At 42.2% G+C, this 27,323-nt stretch overlaps 1 protein-coding gene and 2 long non-coding RNA genes across 7 annotated transcripts in view; 1 reads left to right on the top strand and 2 right to left on the bottom strand.

The window, feature by feature from the left end:
- Positions 1 to 135: 135 nt before the first annotated feature.
- On the bottom strand, positions 136 to 18,961 carry LOC146656743 (rabphilin-3A-like). Of its 4 annotated transcripts, none has more exons than XM_085426832.1 (18): positions 18,690 to 18,961; positions 8,421 to 8,510; positions 8,290 to 8,301; positions 8,003 to 8,128; positions 7,765 to 7,894; positions 7,549 to 7,632; positions 7,289 to 7,457; positions 6,194 to 6,376; positions 5,922 to 6,104; positions 4,444 to 4,523; positions 4,226 to 4,300; positions 3,894 to 4,003; positions 3,626 to 3,752; positions 3,479 to 3,535; positions 3,217 to 3,371; positions 3,056 to 3,137; positions 2,398 to 2,494; positions 136 to 2,304 (listed from the first exon to the last, which is right to left on the bottom strand). In XM_085426832.1, the coding sequence occupies exons 2-18, from the start codon at positions 8,492 to 8,494 to the stop codon at positions 2,174 to 2,176; spliced, it is 1,875 nt and encodes a 624-aa protein (XP_085282958.1). In that variant the 5' UTR covers positions 8,495 to 8,510; positions 18,690 to 18,961; the 3' UTR covers positions 136 to 2,173. The 4 variants fall into 4 exon arrangements, with proteins under 4 accessions (XP_085282958.1, XP_085282959.1, XP_085282960.1 ...); XM_085426833.1 differs by lacking the exon at positions 18,690 to 18,961 and adding an exon at positions 17,861 to 17,951; XM_085426834.1 differs by lacking the exon at positions 8,290 to 8,301.
- Positions 18,962 to 19,734: 773 nt separating this feature from the next.
- On the top strand, positions 19,735 to 21,487 carry LOC146656742 (uncharacterized). The gene is made up of 3 exons (XR_014913964.1): positions 19,735 to 19,872; positions 20,135 to 20,391; positions 21,159 to 21,487. It is a non-coding gene; the product is annotated as an uncharacterized LOC146656742 (long non-coding RNA).
- Positions 21,488 to 21,589: 102 nt separating this feature from the next.
- Positions 21,590 to 27,323, bottom strand: part of LOC146656739 (uncharacterized) — a 44,701-nt gene continuing 38,967 nt past the window's right edge. For both annotated transcript variants that reach the window (XR_014913962.1, XR_014913963.1), the window contains exon 3: positions 21,590 to 21,943. This is a non-coding gene — a long non-coding RNA (uncharacterized LOC146656739). The remainder of the gene's footprint in view (positions 21,944 to 27,323) is intronic.

The raw sequence follows: 27,323 nt of genomic DNA, 5'->3' as shown, positions 1-27,323 counted from the left end.
TCCAATCGTCCACCTCAGTTTTTATCCTTTCAAATTTCATGTTTGTTCCATTTATTACCACCATATGATGAGAGCATCTTTCCTCCTAATATCAGAAAGGCTTTTCCACATCAAGAAGCTTGTTGTTTTTTTCCTTAGACTTTATTGATCTGTGTAAACTCTCTGCAAAATCTTTACATGCAAAGTTATTTGCAAACATACATCTTTCCGTTGCATGCACTATCTATGTACAAATACAGAGATTAAAGAAGAAACATTCCACTGAACTGGCTGAAACAAGAAGAAGACAGGTGTGGGTGTAGCTCAGGAGAAAGCCTGCTTTTGTTTTCTGCTCGTTTTGCTTTTTGAAACAGCAAAATGCCGATCATCATTTGACGATCACTGTGGCTGAAATAGCACAAATGCGGGACTGGAGGGCGTCTGAATAACTGCCACGAGGGGGCAGAGTGGTTTTACAGAGAAAACAAGACGCTGGAAAGATTTTATGTACAGGACCTCTCGTTCAAAGTATAAGATTAATGTCATAGTCTGCTACCGATAGAGTTGGACATGGTCATATTATGGTGTGCTCAGCTGATTATTAGTCTATCCTGTGGATGCTAACAAACCAGTTTATTCAGATTACACCATAGTCGTTATAGTCATGCAGAATATGCCCTGTTGTATATAAAGTATTAACAGGAATGTTGTGGGGGAGAAGTGTAAACATTGATGGAATTACAATAGCATTGATTTCTTACAAAGTACATATATATATGTATCTGTATCTTGAACAACAAGACATTTCATGCATAGAATCTTTTTGTTTTCGTCTTTGTTATGACATTGGAATAACTTGCAGACAGCTGTATAAATTGAGGTCGATCCACTTTGTAAGGTGTGTTTTCCTTGGTTTTTTGTAATCATTGAACAAACGCACACTAAAGCCTTGAATGATTGGGGTGTGGCAGACCGAGGAGGGTGGGGGAGGCTGTTTTGTGCAAAGGGTACATCGGGGTAAAAGCGGGCCATGACTGCCCCAGGCACACAAGAGTCACAAGCACAGTGCATGCAGGTAAAGCTGCACATACTAATGACATAACCTGTCCAGCCTTCTCTGCTTGTTAAGCGGAGCAGCCAAATTTGTTAGGGAAAGCTGTAAGAAACCTGACTCTGTGCATTCCATGTAAACACTGCAGTAGAAAACCTCTGAGGTGTCAGGGTGAACCGCTAGCTTCAGAGGAGTAGAGGTAGCAGGATGAAGTTCTTTTTGTTTGTTTGTTTGTTTCCTGCCAGTTCTCACCGCGACAAAGAAATCAACTGGAAAGTAAACATCACGGTTCATTTTTCAGTTTCTCTAAACACATAGTTAATACTTTCCACAAACTCAGAGTTCACAGTTTAAATTACCATACAGAAAAAAACCTCCTGGTTTAAACTAAGTGCTCTAATTTTAAATCACAAATTAACAGCAACTGATTGAAGATTGATCTAGCTCATGGTCCACTGACTTATGAATCATCTGTTGTAATCAGATGTCTATACTAACCTGAGCAATGTATCATTATGTAAACATTTCTTCATGGTAATATACAATATGCTGAGAAAGTTGAAGTATCTGAAGGTGCAGCTGCATGTAGTGTTGTGTGTGGCGTGACATGCTTATACAGGTCAAGTGTTACACTATAGCGTGATGTCATCACGTGAGAAAACAAAGATAATACCTTTACAGTCTAATAAATTTTAAGCGTGAGCTCCGTCGAGCCTTTTTTTAAGCTTGAGCAAAGGTTGTGACAGATGCCGTAGCATATTGCTTTTCTTGTTCTGTGCAAGTCAAACATCATTTTCCTTTGCGAAGAACGTGTCAAGTTCGGCACAACGTGTAACATCGCTGACAGGCGTGATGGCCTTGCTGATAGATGTCTCAGCTACATTAACAAAAATTTCTAATTCATTTGCGCCATGATTTGTACCAGAGGCAGATTAAGTATCAGTGTAGGCAGAGGAATCGTTTATAAGGAAACGGGACAGAACAGTATACTAACTCGGGGAAGAGGGCAAACGGGAGCAGTGAATACAGAAGATTAAGTAATAAACAAGAACATGGTTAAAAAAAAGTTGATCAGGAGATAAATGCAAGCCAGCTAGGAAGGATAGTATGAGCACATGCTGTATGGTGCGATGGGGCAAGTGGTTAATCACTAGCAACGTGATTCTCATTTAACAAGGTGTGCCAGCGCTCAATCTTCTTGTCTTTGTTCTTCAAACACTCATACCAGTGCTTCAGCCTCTCTCCCTTGGCAGTGATACCCAACTGACATCCACCTGTGAGAAGAGAAGTGGGAGGAGGTGTGAAAGGCAGGTGGAGAACCTGTGAGAATATCACGTTTATTGCATCAAAACAGATCAAATGTTTACCTATGTAGTCATTGGACTTCCCAATATCGTAATCCCACACTGATATATCTAGCGTCTTCTTGGCCAGTTCACTGTGTTTGATGTCGAAACTGAATTCCTGAAGTTTGATAGGGACAATGAGACAGCCTTTAGCCTTTTTCATTTCTGATAGACCTGATATAAAAGATGGATGTAGCCTCCAGGTTTGCCAGTGCAAAAGAGCTTTGAGCCTGGAGTCTTTCTAATGGCCAGCAGGCTTTCCACAGTTAGAAGGTGGTGTAAAAAGAAGAAAAGCTGAGAAAATGACCCTACTTTGTACCTATTACCAACCTCAGGTAAATTATGATCGTAATTAGAGTACAATGATTAAATGAGGCATAAAGCAGGATATGATGGAGGACGTAGTAACTTTGAGATTGACATGTTGCTATAGTTCAAATGAGCATTGTCCTTGGTTTCTGAGCCAGATGTATGCCTGGTAGCATGTGATGCTCAGAAACAAACCTGGATTTAGTTCTATCCGACTTCACAAACCAACGAGTGAAGTCATAGTGTCTACATCAATCTTTTATATACAGTCTATGGTTGCTCAGAGTAAGACCACAGTAATGTGTTGGTAACTTGTGGAGGAGCTCATTTATATTAACTGCAGAGTTTCCCTTTGAGCTCTCTTACAAACCTCGTTAAACTCTGGGTTCAGAGTCCTCTTCTTGATTTGTGTTTTGCACTTTCCCTTCTTCCCCATGTCAGGCTTCAGACATCTGTAAATTGCACATGTGCAAAATTGAATCTAACGGCATGCATTAGCAGTGAAGTGTACTTATTGTTTGCTCTACCTACATTTTGACATATGGGTCCGAGTAACCATTCGCATCCATGGCCGCCAGATGGACGCAGCGCACAACGCCTATAATGAGGCGGTTCTGCTGGGTGCTGTACATCAGGGATATCAGAATCCGACCACGCTCTTCTACCTCTGTGCCGTCTTTCCCCGGCTATGACAGAGAGAGGAGGTAAATAGTTCAGTAGGATTCATGATAAAAATTTGCATAAACTTGTGGGGGAATCCATCATGTTTAGACATGTGTGGAAATAGCATTGCCTCATCCTCGTAGAGAGCGATCCCTCTGGCTGTGCCGGCTGTTGCGGTTTTCTTTGTCTGCGAGGGGGAGCGAGATTAGAGCAGGTCAAAAAGAGTCTGTGACAAATGGAACAAAGGCCTCTTTGACTATGTGTGAGTTTCACTCACAGGCACAACTCTCTCTAGACACACGTTGAAGTTTTTCTTCTGATTCATCTTCAGTTTCTTCAGTGCCACTCGGGTTTCCCCGATAAACTCATTATGCCCAAACTTGTCTTCGTCACAGACAGAGACCCTGAGAAAATTTTAAGTAACTCTTAATTATACAGACCGGTATGTCTTTAAATGCAAGGACAGATTCAGTTTGACATGTGACCACATGGCTGTTGATGCAAAGTAAAGCTTTAAGTGAAACAGTCTGAAATTTAGTGTTCACCTGAGGGTCTTACGCTGCATGTCCTCATCTGTCAGGCCATGGTAGGTGAGCGCCTCATTCCACACAGGGTTGCGGGTGTTTCTCAGTGTCTTTGTGCGCAGCTTGTTCGACTGTTGGATTCAAGGTGGATCAGGAAAGGAAATATAATTTTCTAGATACAGTTAAACCTCCAAGTCATACTTGTAAGACTAAACCACAAGATGTCAGGCTTGAGCTAGGAGAAAGGTTTCTCATCAAATCAAACGGCCTGAAATTGCCATCCTTCCTTTATTGCATAGCAGGAGATCTTTTAAAATAAGTGAAAGTTTAATGTAGGAAAGTACGCATTTTACCTTACTAGCCCCTGGCAGCAGATGAAGCTTGACATAAGGATCTGCCAGTCCATTTGAGTCCATGGGTTTCAGTCCCTGAGGAGAAACAGGGCAGGGTGTTCACCACATCACAAACGACAGACAGCAATTAAGCTATAGTGCCATTCAGGGCCTTTTTAACATGACCCACTTGATTGAAATTGCCTCTTTGTGTGGGAGAATGAGCTGAATAGTGGTACCTTTGCTTTGAGGATGGTACAGTGGAGGCTGTTGCTTTCCTGTTCATAGTGAAGACTGAACTCTAGAGAGCCCAGAGTGGCTGAAAGAGATCCCGGACCAATCATTACACGAAGGTACAGGGAGACAGCAAGTCTGCTCTTGAACAATTAAGAGTGTAAATATAGAAAGATTGTCTTGTAATTAAACAACGCTCATCTTGTAAATTAAAATGAGAATTGGAAACCAGCCCAGAATGGACTGAAGGGATGGACAAAAGGACTTGACCTTCATCATGAAACATTCTCAGGCTTCTATTTACCTTATGTAAACAGCAGGACAATCTTATTAAAAACAGGGAAATATAATATAAAAGAAATCAAGTCTCAAAGGATAAGGGAGGGAAAAAATAAAGACCAGCATGCTGCCCACTCAGACTTTCTTTACATGAGTTTTATTGCCAAGCATAAGCAAAAGCATATGAATGTCTGGATGTAATTTTCAGTCCTTAAATGGTGCTAGTATGGTATTTTAGTCTGGACCAAGGTCAATATTCCTATATGATCGTATCACTTTTATAGATGAAAATAAGCACTACTGGATTATAATTTATTAAAAGATTAAATATGCATATTATTTATACTGGTAACAAATCACTAAAAATCAAAACATGCAGATATTAAGTTAAGATATGCCGAAATTGCTGTTACTTGTTAAGTAAAGAAGTCGTATCCAACTGGGCTACATCACATCCCCATAGAGAACAGACACATAAAATCACTGCTATTTCTGACATGTTCCCTGCTTACACTGGGGACTAAATCCCACACAAGGGATCTATAACATGTTCCGCCTCCTGTATCTTAAATTTTTTTTTGCACAGCTTAATTGTCCTGGACCTCAATAAAATAAATTAAAACCCAATTCCCCTGAGACAGAATGAGGGCTGTTTGACGCCGGAGGCCAAAATCATGACTGGCGGGTTATCATCCTCATCATTAAAATGGGATACATGAAAACAGTGACTAGATGCATCGCTACTTATGTAGCTCTACATGTTTCTCTGCTTTACTTCCTCTGATAACGATTTTTTTATATTCTGGTCACATACGGTGTTTATTTGTCATTTTTAACTCAGCTCGACAGGCACTGCCAGAATGATATTTACCGTTTGCTTGGACTACTGGGCAATTTATTAAATGAAGTGCACATGAATTATTTTAGTAGGAGCGAACTAAATTGCAGAAATGAAGCCAAAGATGTGATTCAGTATGCCCGAGGGAAACAGATTTTGCCAAATTAAGGGAATCAACCCCCAATACTGTACGCCTTACAGAAATAAGTTCTTCCTGATTTAAAGAAAACCCCAAAACCAAACCCTTATCTTTTGTTATTTTCTTGAAATCAGTGGAGAGAAATCAAACTGTACAGAAAGGGAATTTAAAACAATACACATCAGTCATGTCACTCCATGAGAAGGGTGAGCAGATGGTGTACTCACTGGCTTCATCCGAGTCATAGTCATTGACTTCCTCCTCCTCGTCAGCTGGGGGAGGTTGCTGTCGGGCAGGAGGGGCACCGTAGGCAGTCGGCTGCCTCCTGTCCTCTCTCACTGCAGGAGGCGCTCTCTGCTCTGGAGGAACTGCACCAGAAGAGTAAGCACCTCCATCTCCGACCATTGAACCTACAACCACATTCAGTTGTCTCAGACAGCAAGAAATGACACAACTGAGGATTTCTCTCTCTCTCTAAACACAAAGAGCTGTTTCTCACCCTGCTGCGTCACGTTGGTGGATGCACAAGGCTGTGGTCTGGTGCTCTGGACAGGCACCATCTTCTTCATCACCACTGGGCTGCCCTGCCCGGCCTCTTCTGGGCCAGCCCCGCCTGAGGCCATGCGCATAACTGGTTTAGGGGCCACAGGTGGGTAACCAGGACGGCCCTGTGGCTCGGGCCCTAAAAATAAGCATGAATCACATTATTCAGAACTTGCGTACTGCGCATAGGGGAAAAGTGCATAATAAGACCACTTCAGGCTGCTACTGCAGTGGATTCTGTAATACTCCGCGGTCTCTCCAGATACTTTTGATGTTGTAGCTTTTTTGTAGCACAGGCATTGACCTACATACGCTACAACAAGCTGTGGCAGCCAGCAACCATACATGCAGCAGCTATGCAGACTGCTTCTCTTGTACGGGGAACTCACACTGCACAGGTAATCACGCTGAAAGTGTGAAATGATGCTGTGCGACCCATCATGCCAGCACCACCTGGAGGCTCATTCCACGCCACAGCATGGGACTTCCGACAGTTTAATTGAGCTCTTCATGCCCCCCTCCTCTGTGACAGTGGGCGGCACAGCCAAATTTGGGTAGGAGATAAAAGGTTTGATGGCAGGGAAAAGAGCAATGAGAGGTGGGACTGCATTATCAGAAAGGCTGATCTGAAGAGACTGAAGAGGTGGTGTTTGAAAAAGTCACACTGAAAATTAGAAATATTAATTTTCCAAAAAGTGCAACTTTTCACTTTCTGAGCGGAAGCTAGTTAGCCTGCTTTGGTAGCTTCACACCTGGCCACCATAAAATAGCCAGGGTGGTGACGAAGGGGAGGAAATGAACCACTAGCACATCATAAAAACAGAATACTTAACAGAACACTGTCAGATGTCAGGAAGCAAGAGGAAAGCGCATTCATATAGCAGATCTATCTTAAAAGGGTTATAGATATTGAACTTGCCTGAAACCTGTTGTTCAGAGGCAAGAGCCTCATTTTGATTCTGACCTAAGACATAACATAGACATAGACCAACTGTTATAGATAGATAGATAGATAGATAGATAGATTAAAGTTGAAGCTAGCTGTGTCTACCTGGTGCTTGTTGTTGGGTTACTGTCTCCCTCGGCCCAGAGGCTTTTGGCCTCTGGGGCTCTGCTGCCTCCTGGGCACCTGTCTCTTTTGCTTTAGATAATGGCATCGGTGATGGCAGGAAATGCTTCGGGAAACCTTTGAAAAACCAGGCACCAGATCTCTTCCACACCTGAGAAAAGAGGAAAAGCATATGTTTTATCGTCTTTTTCAATGGATTATTGTTTTAATTGTAATTTTATCTCTCGTTTTAAAGCGCTCACCTCTCGCTGCTCTCTGCAGATCTTGCACAGCCACACAGCGCGTGGCCGACTGCCACACTGTGTGCCACACTTGGTACACATGTTCTACACAACAGATTAGAATAAAGATTACCAGTTGCTTGCCATTTTCAATGTTATTACAAATATACGGCTGACCTATTGGATTTTCTTAACCTTTAGCCTGAATCGTAGCAGAAGAGCTGACTTATTACCAACCTTTTTGCAGTCCTCGCACACCACTGAGCTGACCCCAGGTGAGCCCAGCTGCTCTCCACACAGCAAACAGCGGGACACTCCATCCCCACACACAGTCTTTTTCATGTCGTCCAGGCGGTTTATCAAACGCCTGCAGCAGCACAGAGTGAAATCTCACTTAAAATGTCAACAATTATTATCCCAAGTCAAAATATATGTGTGCAATCAGTCTCAGAAGAGAAACTACTGCAGGTCTTACCCAATTCTCTCCTGCTCCATGGCCTCCATTTTCTCAGCACGGGCGATCACGCTGTTTATAATCTCCTTCTCTTCATCGGTGAGGTCTGGACCGGGACCGGGGCCTGGCTGCATGGTCCAGTTGCCCCTGTAAGCCAAGCATACTCTGCAGTTGAAGGTGCACTATATGATTTAACTATACCAATCACACATTTACATGCAGGCATTGAGCAATGAATGAATGAGCATGCATTTACTGCATCAGCACATTGCTGCCTAATGCAATAAGATAGGAGTTTATCTACTTACTGTTCTTTATCACTATGTCACAAATCACATATCAGACAGATGCAGGTGAAAAGAGGAAGGCACAGTTAGGTGTTGATGTGGCCATATGAAAGGTTTACTAGAAGAAAAATTGTTCTGAGCATCAGGCTTACCTAGCGTGCATGTTCCTCTGCCTGTCATTGGACACCCAGCGATCTGAGCTGCTGCTCATCACTGTGTCTGTCATGCTGCTCTGTTGCAGTCTGTGGGATAGACAGAGAGACAGAAGGCATGGATAAATTCAGCATGAGGTAGTCAAACAAGCTTTAACTGATGTCATAAAAACTCTCTAGCTATATCTCAGAGCCACACTTTTACCTTTCCTGCACCCTTATCTCGTGCTTATGCAGCACCAACTTAATTGCCACCGGATTGCTCTCTCATCAAAAAAGTCATTTCCTACAAATGTGTGAGCCAGGACAGAGCCAACATCAAATTGAAAAGTCACCAGCTACACTTCCTTTTAATGTCACAGCGCAGGGTTAATTAAAATGTCCATCAGAAGCCAAAAAAAAAAGTAGAATCTACAAAAATCAAATATCATTCCCAGAAAAGTAACTTTTAGCTTCTTCATCCACTTTGCTTCCAATGAATTTGCATAAGCATGAGAAATACACCAACTTTCAAAGAGGCTTGCATTGCCAGATTTACCGCCTAATCAGTATCGTGTCCTCTTGCCAAGCCTGTTTCAATATATAGTTCCAGGAAAATATTCAAGCAGTGAATGGATGCAAGAAAACATTTCAGAAACACCACAAACTGATCTGTAAAATACACGACAGAGCTACAGCGACATAAGCGTTTCCTGTAGGGGGAGAGACGCTTACTGGGCATACAACAATGGGAACGACGCTCATGACAAAACGAGCCTTCTTGTTCATGATGGTGCAGAGTGAAATGATGCAATATGAAGTGAAGTGAGTGGTCTAGTTTGTTTGAATTTAGATGCGCCTTCACTGTCAGGCCTGTGGATATAAAGTTGTGCAAATTGGGGGTGGCAAGGTCAGTTATTTGAGCAGCTGTTAGTGAAGCCATAAGAATCGCTTCCCGTTTGTGAATCTGCACAAATCAAAGAAACAGATGGTTACGTGCAGCAGGAGTCGCTCAATTATGCAATGACACCACAGCTATGACTAAGAGTCTTTTTACAGCATTTCTGATTGGTCATAGTGTGTTAACGCCTTTTTTTTTTAAATGCCATCAAGTTATCAACTCGTTTGGCCCCAGGGATGTTGGTGAAGCTGGGTATGGAGGTGGGTGCTATGGGGGCAGGGGAGACTAATGTTTATAAGACTATTTATAAGACTTCACTTGGAACTTATTGACGCTCCATGAAGAATCTGAACTGGACTGTTTACAGACAAGGAGAGAGTCACTGTTGCCGAGGAGGATGCTAAGGATGGCTGTGTCATCAGAGTATTTAAAGTAAATGTCAGCTTTTGCGGTCACTGCAGTACATGATGCAAAATAAACCCCATAACAAAACAAAACAAAAAAAATAGACAGAGAACAGAGTGAGTACTAATAATGACAGTGAGAAAGAGTGAGTGGTTCATCCATCCATATGATACACTAGCAATGTAATTTAATCTCAGACTGACATGGTAAAGATAATACGACACCGTCGACAGAATTCACTGAGGCAATTGCCTACGAGTACGACTGCTTTCTGAGTGTGTGTGTATGTGTGTGTGTGTGTGTGTGTGTGTGTGTGTGTGTGTGTGTGTGTGTGTGTGTGTGTGTGTGTGTGTGTCTGTAGGCACTCCTGCGACTGACAGAGGGTTGTATCAATCCTCTGCCAGACAGTACATGGAGCGATTGGATCCACAGTGTATGTCATGAAGGAAAGTACCTGCATTCAGAGAAGACTGGCAGGTTCGAAACTGAAGCAACCACACAAACTAAGAACCTTTCTTGTGCTTTAGATACCAGGAATTGTTATGGTGATCTGCTCTCTTCCACTGTGTGTCTTTTGTCTTGTCTTGCTTCACCCCCAACTAGTCAAGCAGATGGCTACCCATTTCTGAGCCTGGTTCTGCCAGAGGTTTCTTCCGGTAAAAGGACGTTTTTCGTTTTGCTCATAGGGAGTCGTTTGATTATTGAGGGTTTTTTGCCTGTATTATTTTAGGGTTTTGTCTTTACAATGTAAAGCCTTGAAGCTTTTGGGCTATTTAAATACATTTTCATTTAATTTTTCAAAACTGAGGTGGTGTATAACATAAAACCACCTGGTGGAAATCTGGCAACTAATTAGGTAAAATAAGAAGCATTATTGTTTAAGAAAGAGCGAGCAGGTCAAATGTTTCAGAATGAAAGATGTGGAGACATTTGTAGGGGCTACATCTGTGATGGGAAAGGGGCGAATCGGTGGGCACAGCATGGGTAATTAGCCCATCTGGGAGTAGTCAGAGAAAAGCTTGCTCATTTAAGCAAAAGAATACCAAACCAAAGTGTGCATGCTTTCTAACAACATGTCATCTTAATAAGAGTGTAAGTGCTACACTGGCCTGCCTGCAGTCCTGCCCATTGAAAACAGTTGGTGCTTTATGAGATGTAAAACTTTCAAGCACCTAAGATCTATATCAGGGAAGACCTGAAAAGTACTCTGCTCTTAAAATTACAACGATCATTCATCATGGTTCCCAAGTTGTTGAGTGTTTTAAAGCATGAGGTGATGCAAAACAGTGTTGATGTTGCCTCTCTTTTTTTGCAGTGTTTTGCTGGTATATCAAAATCAAAATGTCCATATATTATTACAAAAATCATCATTTTTGTCACTTTGAAGCTTTGGTATGTTGTCTTTTAACTATAAAAACTTAAATAAAGCCTATTAAATGATTTGTAAATTGTTGCATTCTGTTTTTATCTATACTTTATGCATCATTGCCGCTCTTTGGATTATGAGGTTTAATATGTTGGGGGCGGGATTTAGCCAAAAATGCACAATGTTAATGACAAAAAAGGAAAAGTGAGAAGTTACTGTGGTACTTGTCTTCAGCATTTCAAAGCAGGAAAATCCAGCATTGTAGAAACTTGGAGAGAGTAAAAGCAGTAGCAAAAGGGAGGGGTGCACCACTCATTCAGCTGCTCATATTATACTCCGTAACGTCGGGCTCCATACCTTTTGAGGTCTAATCTGTTGTACGTCTGCCTGCAGGATTCAAGAAATTCGCTGTGCTATCAATAGGCACTCTGGGTGTGGGCTTTTCCTTCTGATGCAGCGCCTGCATCTAGCCAACACTAGCAGCACAGTCCTCAGGGAGCCTGGTCTTTTTCCACTTTTTCAGCAGCAGACTGACAGATCAGACATAACTCTGACCACACCGTGTATTTTATGCACTGACACTCTGAAGTGCGGCCCTCCTTCACTTGCCAAAATAAATTACGGCACTTTTGTCGAACATTATTGTCCTGCAGAGGTGGATGGAGAGAGACAGATGGGAGGCTACGTTAAGACTTGGGCAAGGTAACGACTGACTCAGACTAGCCCGAGCTCCCTGCTCGGGATAGATATTAATGCATCACAGTAGTGGGTTCTTTGCTGAAGTGACAAACCAATTAATATTCAGGAGATAGTCTGAAGGATCACATACACATAAAGAGCTGTCACTATAGGATGTTATGCTTTAGCTTTTGGAAAGTAGTGCTGGTTTCATTGGTTGTAGTTTAAATTCTCTCAAAAGGTTTTAAATGTACTGTAACTTTGAAAATTGTATCCAAGACCAATTATAATGAACTGTCTTGCCCAAAATGTCATACTGGGCCTTGTTTCTGACATCATTTTAACCCTCAGACTCCATCCTCTATACTTCTCAGCTTAACTGGTAAAAATGACTCAGTCAGGTGGTGGATTCCTCTCTGAGGAGAAGCACATATTCTCTGTTATTTATTAATTTGTTGTTTATTCTTCTGCAAAAATGTTATGAAACCTTTACAATGGGAACTGTGCAAATGGCCACACCATACCGCCAGGAGTAGCTAGTAACAGATCATGTGTGAGATGACAGCAGGAAAGACCAGAGGGAGAGCATCGACTCAAGACTGATCACCATAAGTCATGGATGCAGCGGGATCTCTCTATAGAGAGAATTTCATATGGGGGTGGAGAGGACCGATTTAGAAACCTGTGTCTCCTCCTCAGGGCCTGAGAGACTAGTCAATACAAATCTGCATCTGTGCATCTTCAGGGGTCTACGTACACACAACTCCCTGAGCACAGCCTGGATGTTTTGCATCAGCTTTTAGCAAACACAGCTATCCATTCTTCAGTTCAAGAAAATCATCAGCAAGAGTAACCCATTTCGAGTCCAGTCAGGCACTTTCACAGATTAATGTTGTTGTATATCTTTCAATAGTAGGAGTATGACTCATTACTGCAGAATATATGACTGGAAAACCAACAGACTGGGAAAAAGCACCTTTTTACAGTAATGTCTTGAGTTTTCAGTACTTGCGGAAGGGAGAGCTGAGGAAAGCAGGCAGTGACAACAAGTCAGTGGGGCTTCTTTGGAATGATTCACCATGGGCCACTGTAAGTGGGATGTAAGGATAGAGCGAAGCTACCTCCTGTACTGAAATCTGCAAACAAAAGCAAGGATTTACTCAAATAATATACAAGCACTTTGTGCTCTAACAATACTGCAATTTTTAAATTGGCATTGATCATTATTTATGAAAGAAACATGAACGGTTCGCAAATCTATTTTGATGAAGCAGACAAACTAAATAATCAAAATTACTGCCAAATGCTAAACGTATTATCTTATTCCGAATTTGATAGAGGACAACTGTCTGCAGCGTAACCAAGGGCTTTATCAATCGCCTGACACCCCGCTACATGTCCTACTTATAAATGTATTAAATATAATGACACTGAAACACTACAAGGTACTACACTTGAATTCCAGGGCAACAATTCCCTCGCCATCCTCCACAAAGGATATTTGTAAAATGGGTTAATGAGAATCAGAGATCAATGCAGATTTACACAATTGGTTTCCCTTTGATTTATATTTCATGTGTTCAAAAACTTTTGAATGCATAATGGAGGTTCTATTAACAATCTAACATACTCAACACGCAAAACCATCAAACAAAGAAACAAAGATTATTGTGAAAGGTGAACGGCAACGTCATCGCTAAAAAACATGGTGCAATGCAAAATACAACAAATCACTTTCAAGTTTTATGATAAAATCATAAAGAAAAAAGAAGGACTTAAAGGAGGGTTTAAGAAGTGACGAAACATATTTTACTTCATCCTGATTTTTCCTCCTCTACCATCTGGTCTGGCAGTAAGTCAGATTGTGTTATGTATTATGAAAGAGAACACAAACAGGTCTTGGTTGGCCTAAAGTTTTAGCTCAAGTCCTGTGGTGATCTGGAACATCATGCCTTCTTTTTTAATTCACTTCCTCACACACTGACTTTTTTGCCAAATGCTAATTAAATACAGCAAAGTAAAACATTCTGGGCAGACGGAAGGCGCAAGCGAGCAGCATTGCCGGCATATGGATGAACTACTATCACATCCTGAGAATTAACCACTACTCGATGAATTTGAGTACGAGATTAGAATGATGGAGAAAACAATTTAATGTTGAAAACGATCTACTTTTGGAAAATGATGGATGGTCTGTAAAAACAAGCCTATATGTGAGCTGTCTATAGACCACTCAAGTTCTCTTCAAAACACGAACTACTCAACAGCATTTTGACTCACTTGTAAGCTACATGTGATCAGAAAAGTACAACCAGCTGCTCCTTCGCAGTCAGCGGTGACGTGTGAGGTAGAAACTGAAGGTCTTTTTTTATAGGCTGTAAAATGTTCTGTGTTATATTTTTGATTAGGCTATAAACACAAGATTGGAGTACACTGTGCAGTAAGGGTCATGAATGGTAATTGACTTGCCACCTTTAGCAGTAAAAAAAGAAAAAAAAACTGAAACAGGAACGCCTGCAACCACAAAGTAAAAAGGAAGAGTCAAATGTGCTCCAGTCATTCGCATCATAAAATCACATCTCTGCATGTTGTAGTTTGGAAGACAGGATAACCACTTTAGCCCATATTTGTTCTCAACAACTATTAAATGTGTGGGGATAAACAAAAGCTCCTGATGTCAACAGGATGAGTCCAGTAATTTGATAACCAACTCATTTTTATTTATTATTATTATTATTATTATTATTATTATTATTTTTATCTGCAGTTTAAGGAGCTGACTTATCACGGGAAATTTCCCAACATCTGTTCAATGGATTGCAAAGCTGACACATTATTTTGATTGCACGGTATTGCATGATTATATTGTGTAAGTGTATACTCTTTTACTTCAAAGCAAGCATCCCATTCATCTGTAATGTATATTTGGCAGTTCTTAACGCAATTAAAACATCTGATTTCTCAGATTTTATCAAAGGAAACATATCATGACTTAACATTAAATAAACAGCGACGCCAAATTTAAATAAATTAAATCTAAATCGCAGAATTTAATTTATGATCATTTGGATTTATAAACTAAGTAGCTTAACAGATCTTGATGTCAAATTCTCACAATGTCTCAGAGTGAGTGGGGAGAGGGTAGGAGCCACCAAAAGGTAGCCACCCACTCCCAGTAGCATGACAAAACTCCATCCATCCTCCATAGAGGACTGTGAGACGGCAGCATAGCAACACACTGAAAGTTGGACCTGGGCAACACTATAAAGCACTGCACCGTGAAATGTTCTGCTGCAAGAGGAACACATCACTCAGCATTTCTTAATTATTTACAGCTCCCACCCTCGTTGCCATTCACTCTGTGTAAACCCTCTCCTTAAGGCATTAGTGTACGCTTTATGCTCTGACCAATATCAAACAAGGATTTGGGGAGGAACAGATCACATCGGGTGGAACAGATTGAGAAACTCTGTTTAGGGCAACAGTGTGGATGTTAGTCTTTTAGGTCTGTCGCATTGACAAATTATCCATGCTTTCACTCAGACAATGGCGCTGACAGGGACCATCTGCAGAACCATCTGCGAGGACTCTTCACCTCTCAAATGTGAGAGCGTTGTACCATTTTAAATACACACAACTACATCCTCTCGGCAGGCATGGATCCAGGTCCCGCATCGTTGGAGAACAAACAGGAAAAACCATCCAGTGACCAAACAAGCTATCATGCTGATACCCTGCTATAATTGTTGGCTCCATCCAGTCAACCTAAATCTGGCTGGTGCAGATTTTTTTTTCTTTTATTCAGAAATCACAACAAGGCTGAATTTGCAGTCGACATCCAACAGATCCTAGCAATCCTCAGATTTAGCTGAAAACGCCATCTGACCAGCATATTGATTTACATATAATTCAGATTCAACTTTTAGACTCAAAGGGAGCTGAAGAGAAAGTCTGAAACCTTAACCATAAAAAAACAGAAAAAGAACAGTTGCTTAATCAACAACAAAACTCCACATGGCATAACATCTGCCATCAGTTAAAGTGCAATACTGCCACCCACTATGCTTAAGTGTCAACGTGATAGTTACTGGTGCTGCACTATTTTTTTGTGTGCATTATTAATATTCTTTAAATATTTCATATTTTAAATATCACAGTTATCACCAACTCTGTTACATCACAAGTCTCCTAATATAGCAGAGAATGCTTTTATCCGAGCCTCCTTTTAAAGCTAAGTCAGTCAACAGCTACAGGACGAGGGAACACTCGATTACCGGCACTCTAGCAAGAGCCTGCAGTGAGTTTCAGATTTGCTTGGCTGATGGTGATTCATCCTTGTATGCCCCAGAAGCAAGAGGTGGGACTGGCTGCTGATGCACCGGCTGATTACGTTCCCTCGGTTTCTTCAAATCTTATGTCAGAGGTAACAGATAGGGGTATTAAATGTCTGTTTGTAGTCTTATGAGACAAAACTACATGGTTCATAAGATGAAAGAAAACACGTCAGGTCTCTCTTAGTCTTACTGCCGTTACTCTCTCCCCTGTGAAGATGTGGTTCAGCTGTGGGATATCTGACTCTCCCTCTTGTCCCACTAGCAAACTAGCAGGTACAATGCCCCTGGGTGTTTTTAACAAATCTGTGTTGGCAAACTGTTCTGGCCTGGAAGCTGCATCACTAACAGCAAGCTTCTTTGCAACTTTTGAGAGAAAAACCTCTGTCGGGAGGCTTCCTGTAGGCGTTACTCTGAAGACCATCATTGCAGCTGCAACATATGTAAAGCGCTGATTAGAATGAGTGTAAAATAAGGGTCAGGGATTGGAAAGGGTAGTGGAAAGGTGGAAAAGGGGTTTTCGAGATAAACTAGTGTTAATTCTATTTTGGATGTTTAACTCCTCACTCTGCTGGGGGAACTTTGTTAAAAGGCCACATTCATTACTTCTGCTTTCTCCAATATGCCACACCATTTAGGCAGCTCGAATCACCACATTTGGATAAGTAAGTGAATCAATGCTTATCCACCGCTGATGAGAATAAGAAGATGAAGCCACTCCCCTCTGGAGCTTGGACACAAATGGCAGAATAAAATCTCCTCTAACAGAATTTAAACACAGAACACAAAATCTGCGTAGATTTACAGTAAAAACTGTGTGATTTAGGCCCGAAGCTGCATGCATAGATGGTGACGAGCACAAAAAAACATGGAGTCATGCACCTTTACCAACTGTGGCCATGGTAACAGCAAGATCAGAAGATGAGAATGAGAGTGATTAAACTCCATGTGTGTGTGTGTGTGTGTGTGTGTGCGCGTGTGTGTGTGTGTGTGTGTGTGTGTGTGTGTGTGTGTGTGTGTGTGTGTGTGTGTGTGTGTGTGTGTGTGTGTGTGCGCTAAATTTTCAGACCCATGCAGACCAGGTCATTGTTACAAATGTTGTAAAGTAACGTGGTTAAAGAAGAAGGGTATGGCTGCCTTGTATGCTTGTGTGTTAAATAATGCATGCAGCATGCAAAGCACTTCATTCCTCCATCTTTCACCCCCCCCCCCCCCCCCCCACCTTTTCTATAAATACCCATCATTCTTGCTCTTTTACTCTTGTTTTATGTGACCAGATGTGAAAACAACTGATCTCCTCCTATATCTTTTCTTAATTTCATTCCTTCTTTCGAAAACAACAATAGGCTAGCAGGCAGGGAGAAAAATACAAAGACAGGGGACATCAGGATGAAGGTGTCGTTCAATCACTACTGGGGCTGCTTATGTGCAAGGATGCAACTGCAGATATCGCTCAGACCATTCATTCAGTCTTTTCTCCCTTCCCCCATTTAATCCACATGCTTTCAGGTCTGTAGGAGGAGTTGGGAGATGGTGGAACTGGAAGGCAGAGCCCAGCTTCCTTTCTCTGTCCTCTTTCCATATTAATGTCAGAATAAGAATGAACTAGTCCAACCCATTACAGCGCGCGTGCGCGCGCGCACACACACGCACACACACACACGCACGCACACACACACACACACACACACACACTGCTTGGACATTCCAGGTTTAATAATAATAAGAGCCCTAGGGTGCAGTAAAAGATAACATCACAATAAGTAGTCAACTGATTCACCTGCTCTGTGTCACAGCTGGAGTTGAGAAGCAGCCCTCCCCACATCAGTGATCAGCTTGATGTTTTTCCTCTATAGTCTGCAAGCCTCCAGCGTGCGCTCCTAAAAAACCCTGCAGCAACGCCCAGGGACTGCAACCACACAGTCTCCCACATGACTTACCAGGTCTGCTTTCTTACATCAGATCTACAACAACAAAGCACTTCATTTGCAGGAGGAGCCGGGCTCTAGTCTTGTTTTATTAAATCTTTTTTATAAAGGGAGATGGGGGGGCTGAACCTACTGAGGTACACCTAGAGTGTAGCCATTCATGAATAAACTTAGTCCATAATCATAACACCAAAGTAGGTAGTAGTAAATCAGTGCAACACCAGCTCTGCATGAATGACAGCAAAAAATAAAATAAAATAAATAAATAAAATTCTGCAGCAGGATCACGTCTTCAGAATGATGTACCCCCAAAAACACAAAGGATTCACTGAAATGTTCATTGTTATAATTGAAAGCTATAGGTTAATTATCAGCACGCATACTGAGTGCACTGCACACTCCCTCACAATCCTCCCCTTCATTCAAACGACTCAGTAAATAACAGGCTAATAAAAACCCATGATATGTGTTCCAGCAAATTAATAAAAACAGGCAATAAAACGAGCTCCCTAGTAAGCGATTTCTATTCCCCGTGTCTTCTGAATGAAATGCTGCATCCATTCAACTTGCACAGGCTAAAGAGAAATTACAATGGGCTGTCCAAACGCAATAATCTCACAGAAATGTTTCGGGTGAGGATGTAATGTTTGAAAATCCTTCGAAGGAGATCGCACAGCCTACCTGTGAATCCAGCCCTGCCTCTCTCAGGGAGCTGTCAGGGAATGATGCGGACTAAATTTCTGTGCAGCGCTCGGATCCGACCACGGAGTTAGTCATTGCGCATGGTGCTCGTCACAAAAGCCTGTGGTTTTATTTATTTATTTTGCCTGGAAGAGTAATCTGTTGCTGAAATGCACAGTGGATCACCCCAGTGCGTGGGAACTGGTCTTCTATCCTGTGCGGAGGATGGAAAGCCCTTGGTACCCTGGGCAGGAAACCCCTGGATGTGAAGTGATAACACTGATGCTCAAGTAGGCAGTCATCACCTGATCCAATTGTCTCCATAACACATTGTCTAAATTTGTCTCGTCATCCAGCAGTCTGTCTTTATGGCGCGTAAACGTGGATTATAGCTTTAAAGGTTGTTTTTTTTAAGCCGTTTTTTATTTGAGTCACTTTTTAAAAATTATATTAAACAACCATGGGGTTTGTTTTTATTCTTCATATGTATGTGCCTACAAGAACCTTTGTTTTCTGTAAGATAAAATTAGCAGAAACTTTTATTTCCCCTGACGCATCTTCTTCTTTTTCTCCTTTTTAAAAGATAGTTTTAACTATGTAATTTTCAAGAAAAAAAACAGTAAAGTTCCAACATCAGTGACTCAATTACCGGAGTTTGCCGGCGATTGAATCCTACTGTGAAGATACTGCGCCATCTAATGGATCGAAAAATAATTGCGCGAGGAAAAGGATGAATGCATTTCTTTAGTTGAAGGTTTTGAATTAATCTAAAAGGATTCTTTTTTTTTAAATTATTCTAATAAGTTATTTGTAACGTGAATGAAATCAACAATCGTCACGGTCATAAATAACCGTTGGCACAGTGGTTATGGCCTGCACTTTATGGTTGTTACAGTGTAGAGTTGCCGCCAATGACTGTAGAAAACATGGACGACGCGACAGCGCCTCCTCCCATTGTGCAAAAATGAAGCCAAAATACCCCGCATATGGAGGCTGCCATCTTGCATTTTTGGAGCCAGAGTCTGCGCAGTAGTGACTTGAGGTGGAGCGACTGTGTCACGCTCCCGCCCACACACCCGCTGGACCTGACCTCAACCACGCCCCCCTACACTTTTTACGTAGCCGGTCTGCTCCAGTTTATTTGCTGATGGGTTTACTGCGACTGACTACTCGTTCGATTAAGGTAAATACAACCATGTCACTGTTATGAAAAAGACACACAGCTTAACATCTTATAGTTCTACAACATCTAAAATCACTCTGTTGTTAATTCGTTTGCTAGATTAGCCGCTAGCATACTCTAATACTCTGTATTATTGAAGGATTCAGCACTCCTTACGTTTTGTTATCCATTTTTAGAAAGCGATAAGATCAGCTATATACTCCACAGAGGCCCAGAGTTACTGTTAATATTAAAAATGTAATGCTGTCCTTTGTCTGTGAAGGTTCTCAGTCATCCAGGTCATCGTAGTCAAAGGAGCTTGCAAAGAAAAGCGTCTGGACTTCTTTAAGTTACTTGAAGACGTTTCACCTCTCATCCGAGAAGCTTCTTCAGTTCTAAGGTCAAATGGTGGAGAGTCCCAGATATAAACCTAGTGGGAGTTTCCCCCCACAGAGGGACAAAAGGATCCCCTGATGATCCTCTAATCGCCTGAGCCAAGGTGTGAAACTGGGTGTGGGTCCCAATCAGCCAGAGTTTCGGGTGAGTTCATTGTGAAACCTGGCCCCACCTTATCATGCGAATTCCTGAGATCAGATGGCCCAGGATGTGAGTGGGCGTTAAGGCGTCTGGGAAGGGATCTCAAAACTGGATTATAGATGGCAGAGAGTTGGTGTCGTAAACCACCGCCTCTGTTCAAAGAAGGTCGCTCACAGTGGACATAGATGGCTTCTTTCACTCCTCTTTCAAACCATCTGTCCTCTCTGTCCAAAATGTGAACATTGGCATCCTCGAAAGAGTGTCCTTTATCCTTAAGATGCAGATGGACTGCTGAGTCTTGTCCTGTGGAGGTGGCTCTTCTATGTTGTGCCATGCGCTTGGAGGACACTCTTTCGAGGATGCCAATGTTCACATTTTGGACAGAGAGGAGCCCCAGCTTGGACAGTCTCGGTCGTTGTGTCCTTGGGCAAAACCCTTCACCCATTGCCTACTGGTGGTGGTCAGAGGGCCCGGTGGCGCTAGTGTCCGGCAGCCTCGCCTTTGTCAGTGCGCCCCAGGGTGGCTGTGGCTACAATGTAGCTTGCCATCACCAGTGTGTGAATGGGTGGATGACTGGTTGTGTAAAGTGTTTTGGGGTCTTTAGGGACTAGTAAAGCGCTATACAAATACAGGCGATTTACAGAGAGTCCATATTATATCAACAGCTACATTCACCCTGGGGAGAAACTAGTGAGGGAGACCATGAGGACTAAGCTGGGTTTCTGGGGTCCAGAGGTTTGGAGAAACTTCTTCCCTTTCTTTCATCACAGCTGTCCTGTGCCAGAAGTTCTGTTGACCCACTGAGAGAGGCTTCATTTGAGAAACACCAGGAAGACTGACGCTCATCGCATTGATCAAGCAGGACTCATGATCTTCACAAGCAGCTCACTCACAGGGAAATCTTCAGCACTCCTCCGTAGGCCTGCCCCAGGACATGGATACACCCAGCATTTCATGAACACTGTGATGGAGACCTTTGGTTTGTGTAATGTTATAAATACTCAGTTACTCCCCAGAGGCTCCGGACTTTTACATAAAGATATTATATTCAGTCCTGTAGAAAGTTATATATTTAAAAATATATGATCCTCTCTGGTTACTATAGTATGAATAACTCTGAATTACTTTATAGTAAATAACACACTATCTTCAAAAAACTGTGAAAAATTCCAGATCACAAGTTTGATCACAAGTGACGACCTTTGACCTTCATCAGGTTTTATTTAATTGTGTCAGAGAAAATCAAATGTGCTCATCATGCAGCTGAGTACATCGAGTGTTTAAAACGGAAGATGTGCAGGTCTGAGATGAGCAGCTCTCTGAAACACCAAACTGAGGTCCTGTTAATGCTGATATATAGTGACACAGTTATAGGGGTGATTAATCCTTTTGACTTTTTGTCTTTAACTTTATCAATAAAAGAGCTGCAGCTTTCACTGACAGCACATGTGGTACTTTAACCTTTGTACTGTTTTCATCAGTTAATTTTGCAGTTAACATGTGAAGATGTTGGATGATCTGTCTGCTTCAGATCCTGGGTATGTGAGGACAGCTCCTGTAATCACAAAGAGAACACAATCATCACAAACTGAAATACAAAGTTTATACACACACACACACACACACACACACATACACATACATACATATATATATATATATATATATATATATATATATATATATATATATATATATATATATATATACACACACATATACATATTAGGGGTGCAACGATACTCGTATCGATATTGAACCGTTCGATACAGTGCTTTCGGTTCGGTACGCATATGTATGAACAATACAAAATTTGTAATTTATTTTATCAACTTTCCTTCTGACGATGCTGTCTGTGTTGAGCGCTCAGTGAATCTGCGTTCGACTACTCTGCCTAGGCTGCACTGTCCAGCGCAGATCCACTGAGCGCTCAACACAGACAGCATTGTCAGAAGGAAGAGCGCAGGGCAAGCTAGCGAGACAGAAGTTAAGCTCTCCTTGCAACATGGCAAATTGAACCTCCCCCACCCTCATTCAGATCTGGCGTTTGGAATTATTTTGGTTTTCATGTGAGGTATGACCCTGAAGGTAAGCGCGTCATGGACTAAAGTAAAACAGTATGTTGGATGTGCCACGCAATGCTCAATTACATGGGTGGGAACTAGTGTGTTAGCACAGTTAGCTCGTTAACGTGTTGGCCGTCTAGCCCCACGCAGGGGTAGCTCGTTAACGGAGATTTGCCGTGTTGTGGCGTTAACGTCATTTCAACGAGATTAACGCTGACAGCACTAGTGGGAACACAACGAATATGACTGCACATTTACGCCGACATCATCCTAGTGCAAAGACAAGTGGAAGCACAAAAAACAACAAGCATGCATGCTACAAACTTTACCCGAGTCATTTAGACAGCCGTTAGCACATGATTCTCCTTATGGGGACCTGATATGTTTAATATTGTGGCGAGCTCAGACAAGGAGGAGACGGAGGTATCGTTTGGTCTTGCTTCCCGTGAGCTAGCCAGGGAGCACAGCCGTTTATTGACATCTGCAGAAGAACACTGCCGCTAGCTAACTGCTCAGCGCAGCAACCGCACAGCAACAACAACACACAGGGCGCCCTCTGACCCCGGAAGGACACACCGTCGCAGCGAGAAGGCGTCACCCGTTACTATGGCAACATAAACAAAACATAACTGTACAAACAGAACCCCGAACAGCCCTGACCCGCTACACAGCCCCCACCTAAGGGGTCAGTCGTCCCCGACGACCCCATTGCCCCACACAAAGTCCTGCAAATGTCCAGGTGCCTTCTTTTGGCGCACCGGCCGGTCACGACCGGCGGGGGAAAAGTCACTCGGGTCAGAACATGGGGTGCCACCATCATCCCACTTCTGACACCAATGTGGCGAGCTCAGACAACGAGGAGACGGAGGTGTCGTTTGGTCTTGCTTCCCGTGAGCTAGCCAGGGAGCACAGCCGTTTATTGATATCTGCAGAAGAACACTGCCGCTAGCTAACTGCTCAGCGCGGCAACCGCACAGCAACAACAACAACAACACACAAGGCGCCCTCTGACCCCAGAAGGACACACCGTCGCAGCGAGAGGGCGTCACCCGTCACTATGGCAACATAAACAAAACATAACTGTACAAACAGAACCCCGAACAGCCCTGACCCGCTACAATATGCTGCTGAGAATATAGCCCAGAAGAAGCGTATAGTATAGCTTTTATTTTGGAAAGAGACATTTCTCTGTAATAAACTCTCTTTTCCAAAGATGAGTGATTCCTCAATCAGATACAGGGCTTGCAAAATCGCTAGCCCGATGTCCCGGGGCTAGCGATTTTTCCAGTCGGGCTACCAAAATCTATCTCTGCCCTGCCCGTCGGGCTATTGTAGGAAGGAAAAATATATGTCAATGCTTTTGCATTCTTTCGGAAATGTAGCTGGGTAATTATGTCATTGGCATCGGTGAGCCACTGTCAATATGTGACATATTGAAATCGCATTTGAATTTGCGCTTGTTTTTTGCTTTCACTTTGCAATCGCGCGAACTGTGTATAGAGAGCGACAGCACTGATTGGTGAGTGATGATAATTTGCGCACCAATTCCTCTGACATCGTCTTATCAATCGTTAGCTTACTATGCAAACATGACAAGTGAAATCTCCCGCAGCAAGCTTAAACATATGAGAGGTTGATCGCGCAGAGAATCGCTGACCGTTATGTGTGTGTGTGTAAAAGCAGCAGGATATATATTTTAGTTCTGCTGAGCCAAATAAGACAAGTCAGGGTGAAGAAGTGACAGCCAAAGAAAAGCTTACCACAAAACGGAAAAGTTATGACAAATCAGACTATAAGGCAAAAAGAAAGTGCAGCTTTATGGTTTCATGGACAAAAGAATTTCTGTGGCTGCAATATGACGAGCTATATAACTGGGGCTGCACATAAGTGGTCTGCAGGTGCGCATTCGCTGTCAAAAAAAACCCCAAAAACGCGCACAAGATATGAAGTTGCAACGCGTGTTTGCATACATAAGATTTTCTGGAGGAGGACAGACATTTGTTTAAAACTCTTAAAGATGTCGAAGAAGCTCCTTTAAGCAATTACTTTGGTGTTCCTCCACCTCCAAAGAAATGTCAGAAGGAGTCCGAACCACAAAAGAAGCGCGTATTCTCGGAAAAGTGGTTGCAGGAGGTGAGCTGGCTTCAAACAAATGATGAACGCACAGAGATGTGGTGCAGAATGTGCCGTGAAAATCCCACTCTAGCGGACAAAAACAGTGCTTTTTATATGGACGCAAACGCGCGTTGCAACTTCTTATCTGGTGCGCGTCTTTTATTTTGACAGCGAATGCGCACATGCGGACCACTTATGTGCACCCGTGTAAATAACATAATGTTCTGCCGGGTGTGTTGTTGGTTTTCTCTCGATTTCTGAGTCGACAAGCGCCTTTGTTACTGGGACCAGTCATTTTAAGAAAGGCCCCCATTAGAAGCCATGAGAAATGCAAGAAATGCATTATTGCTCAGTCTGCAATATCTTTCCCACCAATTGCAAATAACATACTAAAAATAAACCTGAAAAATCTGTTTATAACAGCGTACTATGTTGCAAAGAGTGAACTACCACTGGCAAAATTTAGCAGTCTTTGCAAACTTCAAAAAGCAAATGGCCTAGATCTTGGTTCCACTTGTTTCTTACCCGTGACTTCAGTGGAAATTTCAAATTCAGGATCTGACACAGACTGATTCATGTCCTACACAGTTCTTACAAGTTCATAGAAATTTCTGTTCAATTAGAACCAAGTATTTGAGTTGATGATTGTAATTTTTATACAATGTTGTAATTTGTTTTTCAACAATTTTTTGATTAATGTTTTGTTTCCTTTACAATATTATACATTAAAGTATAATATTGTAAAGGAAACAAAACATCAATCAAAAAATTGCTCTCTTTTTTATTCGGGCTACTTACATTTATTTTGGGCTACCAAAAACTGAAGAGTCCCTGCCCGAAGGGCTACCAGGGATTTTGAAATTTTGAGAGCCCTGAGATATATTAATTTTTTTTAATTACTTTTGTTTCAGCAATATTAAATTTAAAAACTGTACTTTTGAGTTAAAATATATATTTATAATTTTAATAAATGACAAATTAAAAAGGCATGAACATTTTTTTTGTATCGAAAAAATATCGAACCGTGACACCAAAGTATCGAACCGAACCGAACCGTGAATGTGGACATCTTTGCCGCCAGTGACAAAGACTGTACAGGGAGTGCAGAATTATTAGGCAAGTTCTATTTTTGAGGAATAATGTTATTATTGAACAACAACCATGTTCTCAGTGAACCCAAAAAACTCAGTAATATCAAAGCTGAATGGTTTTGGAAGTAGTTTTTAGTTTGTTTTTAGTTTTAGCTATTTTAGGGGGATATCTGTGTGTGCAGGTGACTATTACTGTGCATAATTATTAGGCAACTTAACAAAAAACAAATATATACCCATTTCAATTATTTATTTTTACCAGTGAAACCAATATAACATCTCCACATTCACAAATATACATTTCTGACATTCAAAAACAAAACAAAAACAAATCAGCGACCAATATAGCCACCTTTCTTTGCAAGGACACTCAAAAGCCTGCCATCCATGGATTCTGTCAGTGTTTTGATCTGTTCACCATCAACATTGCGTGCAGCAGCAACCACAGCCTCCCAGACACTGTTCAGAGAGGTGTACTGTTTTCCCTCCTTGTAAATCTCACATTTGATGATGGACCACAGGTTCTCAATGGGGTTCAGATCCGCTGAACAAGGTGGCCATGTCATTAGTTTTTCTTCTTTTATACCCTTTCTTGCTAGCCACGCTGTGGAGTACTTGGACGCGTGTGATGGAGCATTGTCCTGCATGAAAATCATGTTTTTCTTAAAGGATGCAGACTTCTTCCTGTACCACTGCTTGAAGAAGGTGTCTTCCAGAAACTGGCAGTAGGACTGGGAGTTGAGCTTGACTCCATCCTCAACCCGAAAAGGCCCCACAAGCTCATCTTTGATGATACCAGCCCAAACCAGTACTCCACCTCCACCTTGCTGGCGTCTGAGTCGGACTGGGGCTCTCTGCCCTTTACCAATCCAGCCACGGGCCCATCCATCTGGCCCATCAAGACTCACACTCATCAGTCCATAAAACCTTAGAAAAATTAGTCTTGAGATATTTCTTTGCCCAGTCTTGACGTTTCAGCTTGTGTGTCTTGTTCAGTGGTGGTCGTCTTTCAGCCTTTCTTACCTTGGCCATGTCTCTGAGTATTGCACACCTTGTGCTTTTGGGCACTCCAGTGATGTTGCAGCTCTGAAATATAGCCAAACTGGTGGCAAGTGGCATCTTGGCAGCTGCACGCTTTACTTTTCTCAGTTCATGGGCAGTTATTTTGCTCCTTGGTTTTTCCACACGCTTCTTGCGACCCTGTTGACTATTTTGAATGAAACGCTTGATTGTTCGATGATCACGCTTCAGAAGCTTTGCAATTTTGAGACTGCTGCATCCCTCTGCACGATATCGCACTATTTCTGACTTTTCTGAGCCTGTCAAGTCCTTCTTTTGACCCATTTTGCCAAAGGAAAGGACGTTGCCTAATAATTATACACACCTGATATAGGGTGTTGATGTCATTAGACCACACCCCTTCTCATTACAGAGATGCACATCACCTAATATGCTTAATTGGTAGTAGGCTTTCCAGCCTATACAGCTTGGAGTAAGACAACATGCATGAAGAGGATGATATGGACAAAATACTCATTTGCCTAATAATTCTGCACTCCCTGTAGGCAGACGAGTCTGGTCCAGCACACCATCGACACCGGCTCTGCTCAGCCCATCCGTCTGCGCCCACACCGGCTGCCCCTCTCAAAACGGCAGGTAGCGG

Source organism: Rhamphochromis longiceps, linkage group LG12, assembly GCF_057381845.1.
Source record: "Rhamphochromis longiceps isolate RC_006_pf linkage group LG12, R_longiceps_female_GT1.1, whole genome shotgun sequence".
Taxonomy (NCBI): domain Eukaryota; kingdom Metazoa; phylum Chordata; class Actinopteri; order Cichliformes; family Cichlidae; genus Rhamphochromis; species Rhamphochromis longiceps.
Note: the sequence above shows the minus strand (reverse complement) of the source record. Positions and strands in the feature narration are given on the sequence as shown.

Bases quoted from the DNA above. Each gene is read 5' to 3' on its own strand.
- LOC146656743 (XM_085426832.1), bottom strand. From the start codon at position 8,494: ATGACAGACACAGTGATGAGCAGCAGCTCAGATCGCTGGGTGTCCAAT. The intron at 6,377-7,288 runs GTAGACACAGCT...GCTTATTTTTAG, and splicing joins AACCCAACAACAAGCACCAG to GGCCCGAGCCACAGGGCCGT. The intron at 2,305-2,397 runs GTAAACATTTGA...CTCTTCTCACAG, and splicing joins GAAGTCCAATGACTACATAG to GTGGATGTCAGTTGGGTATC.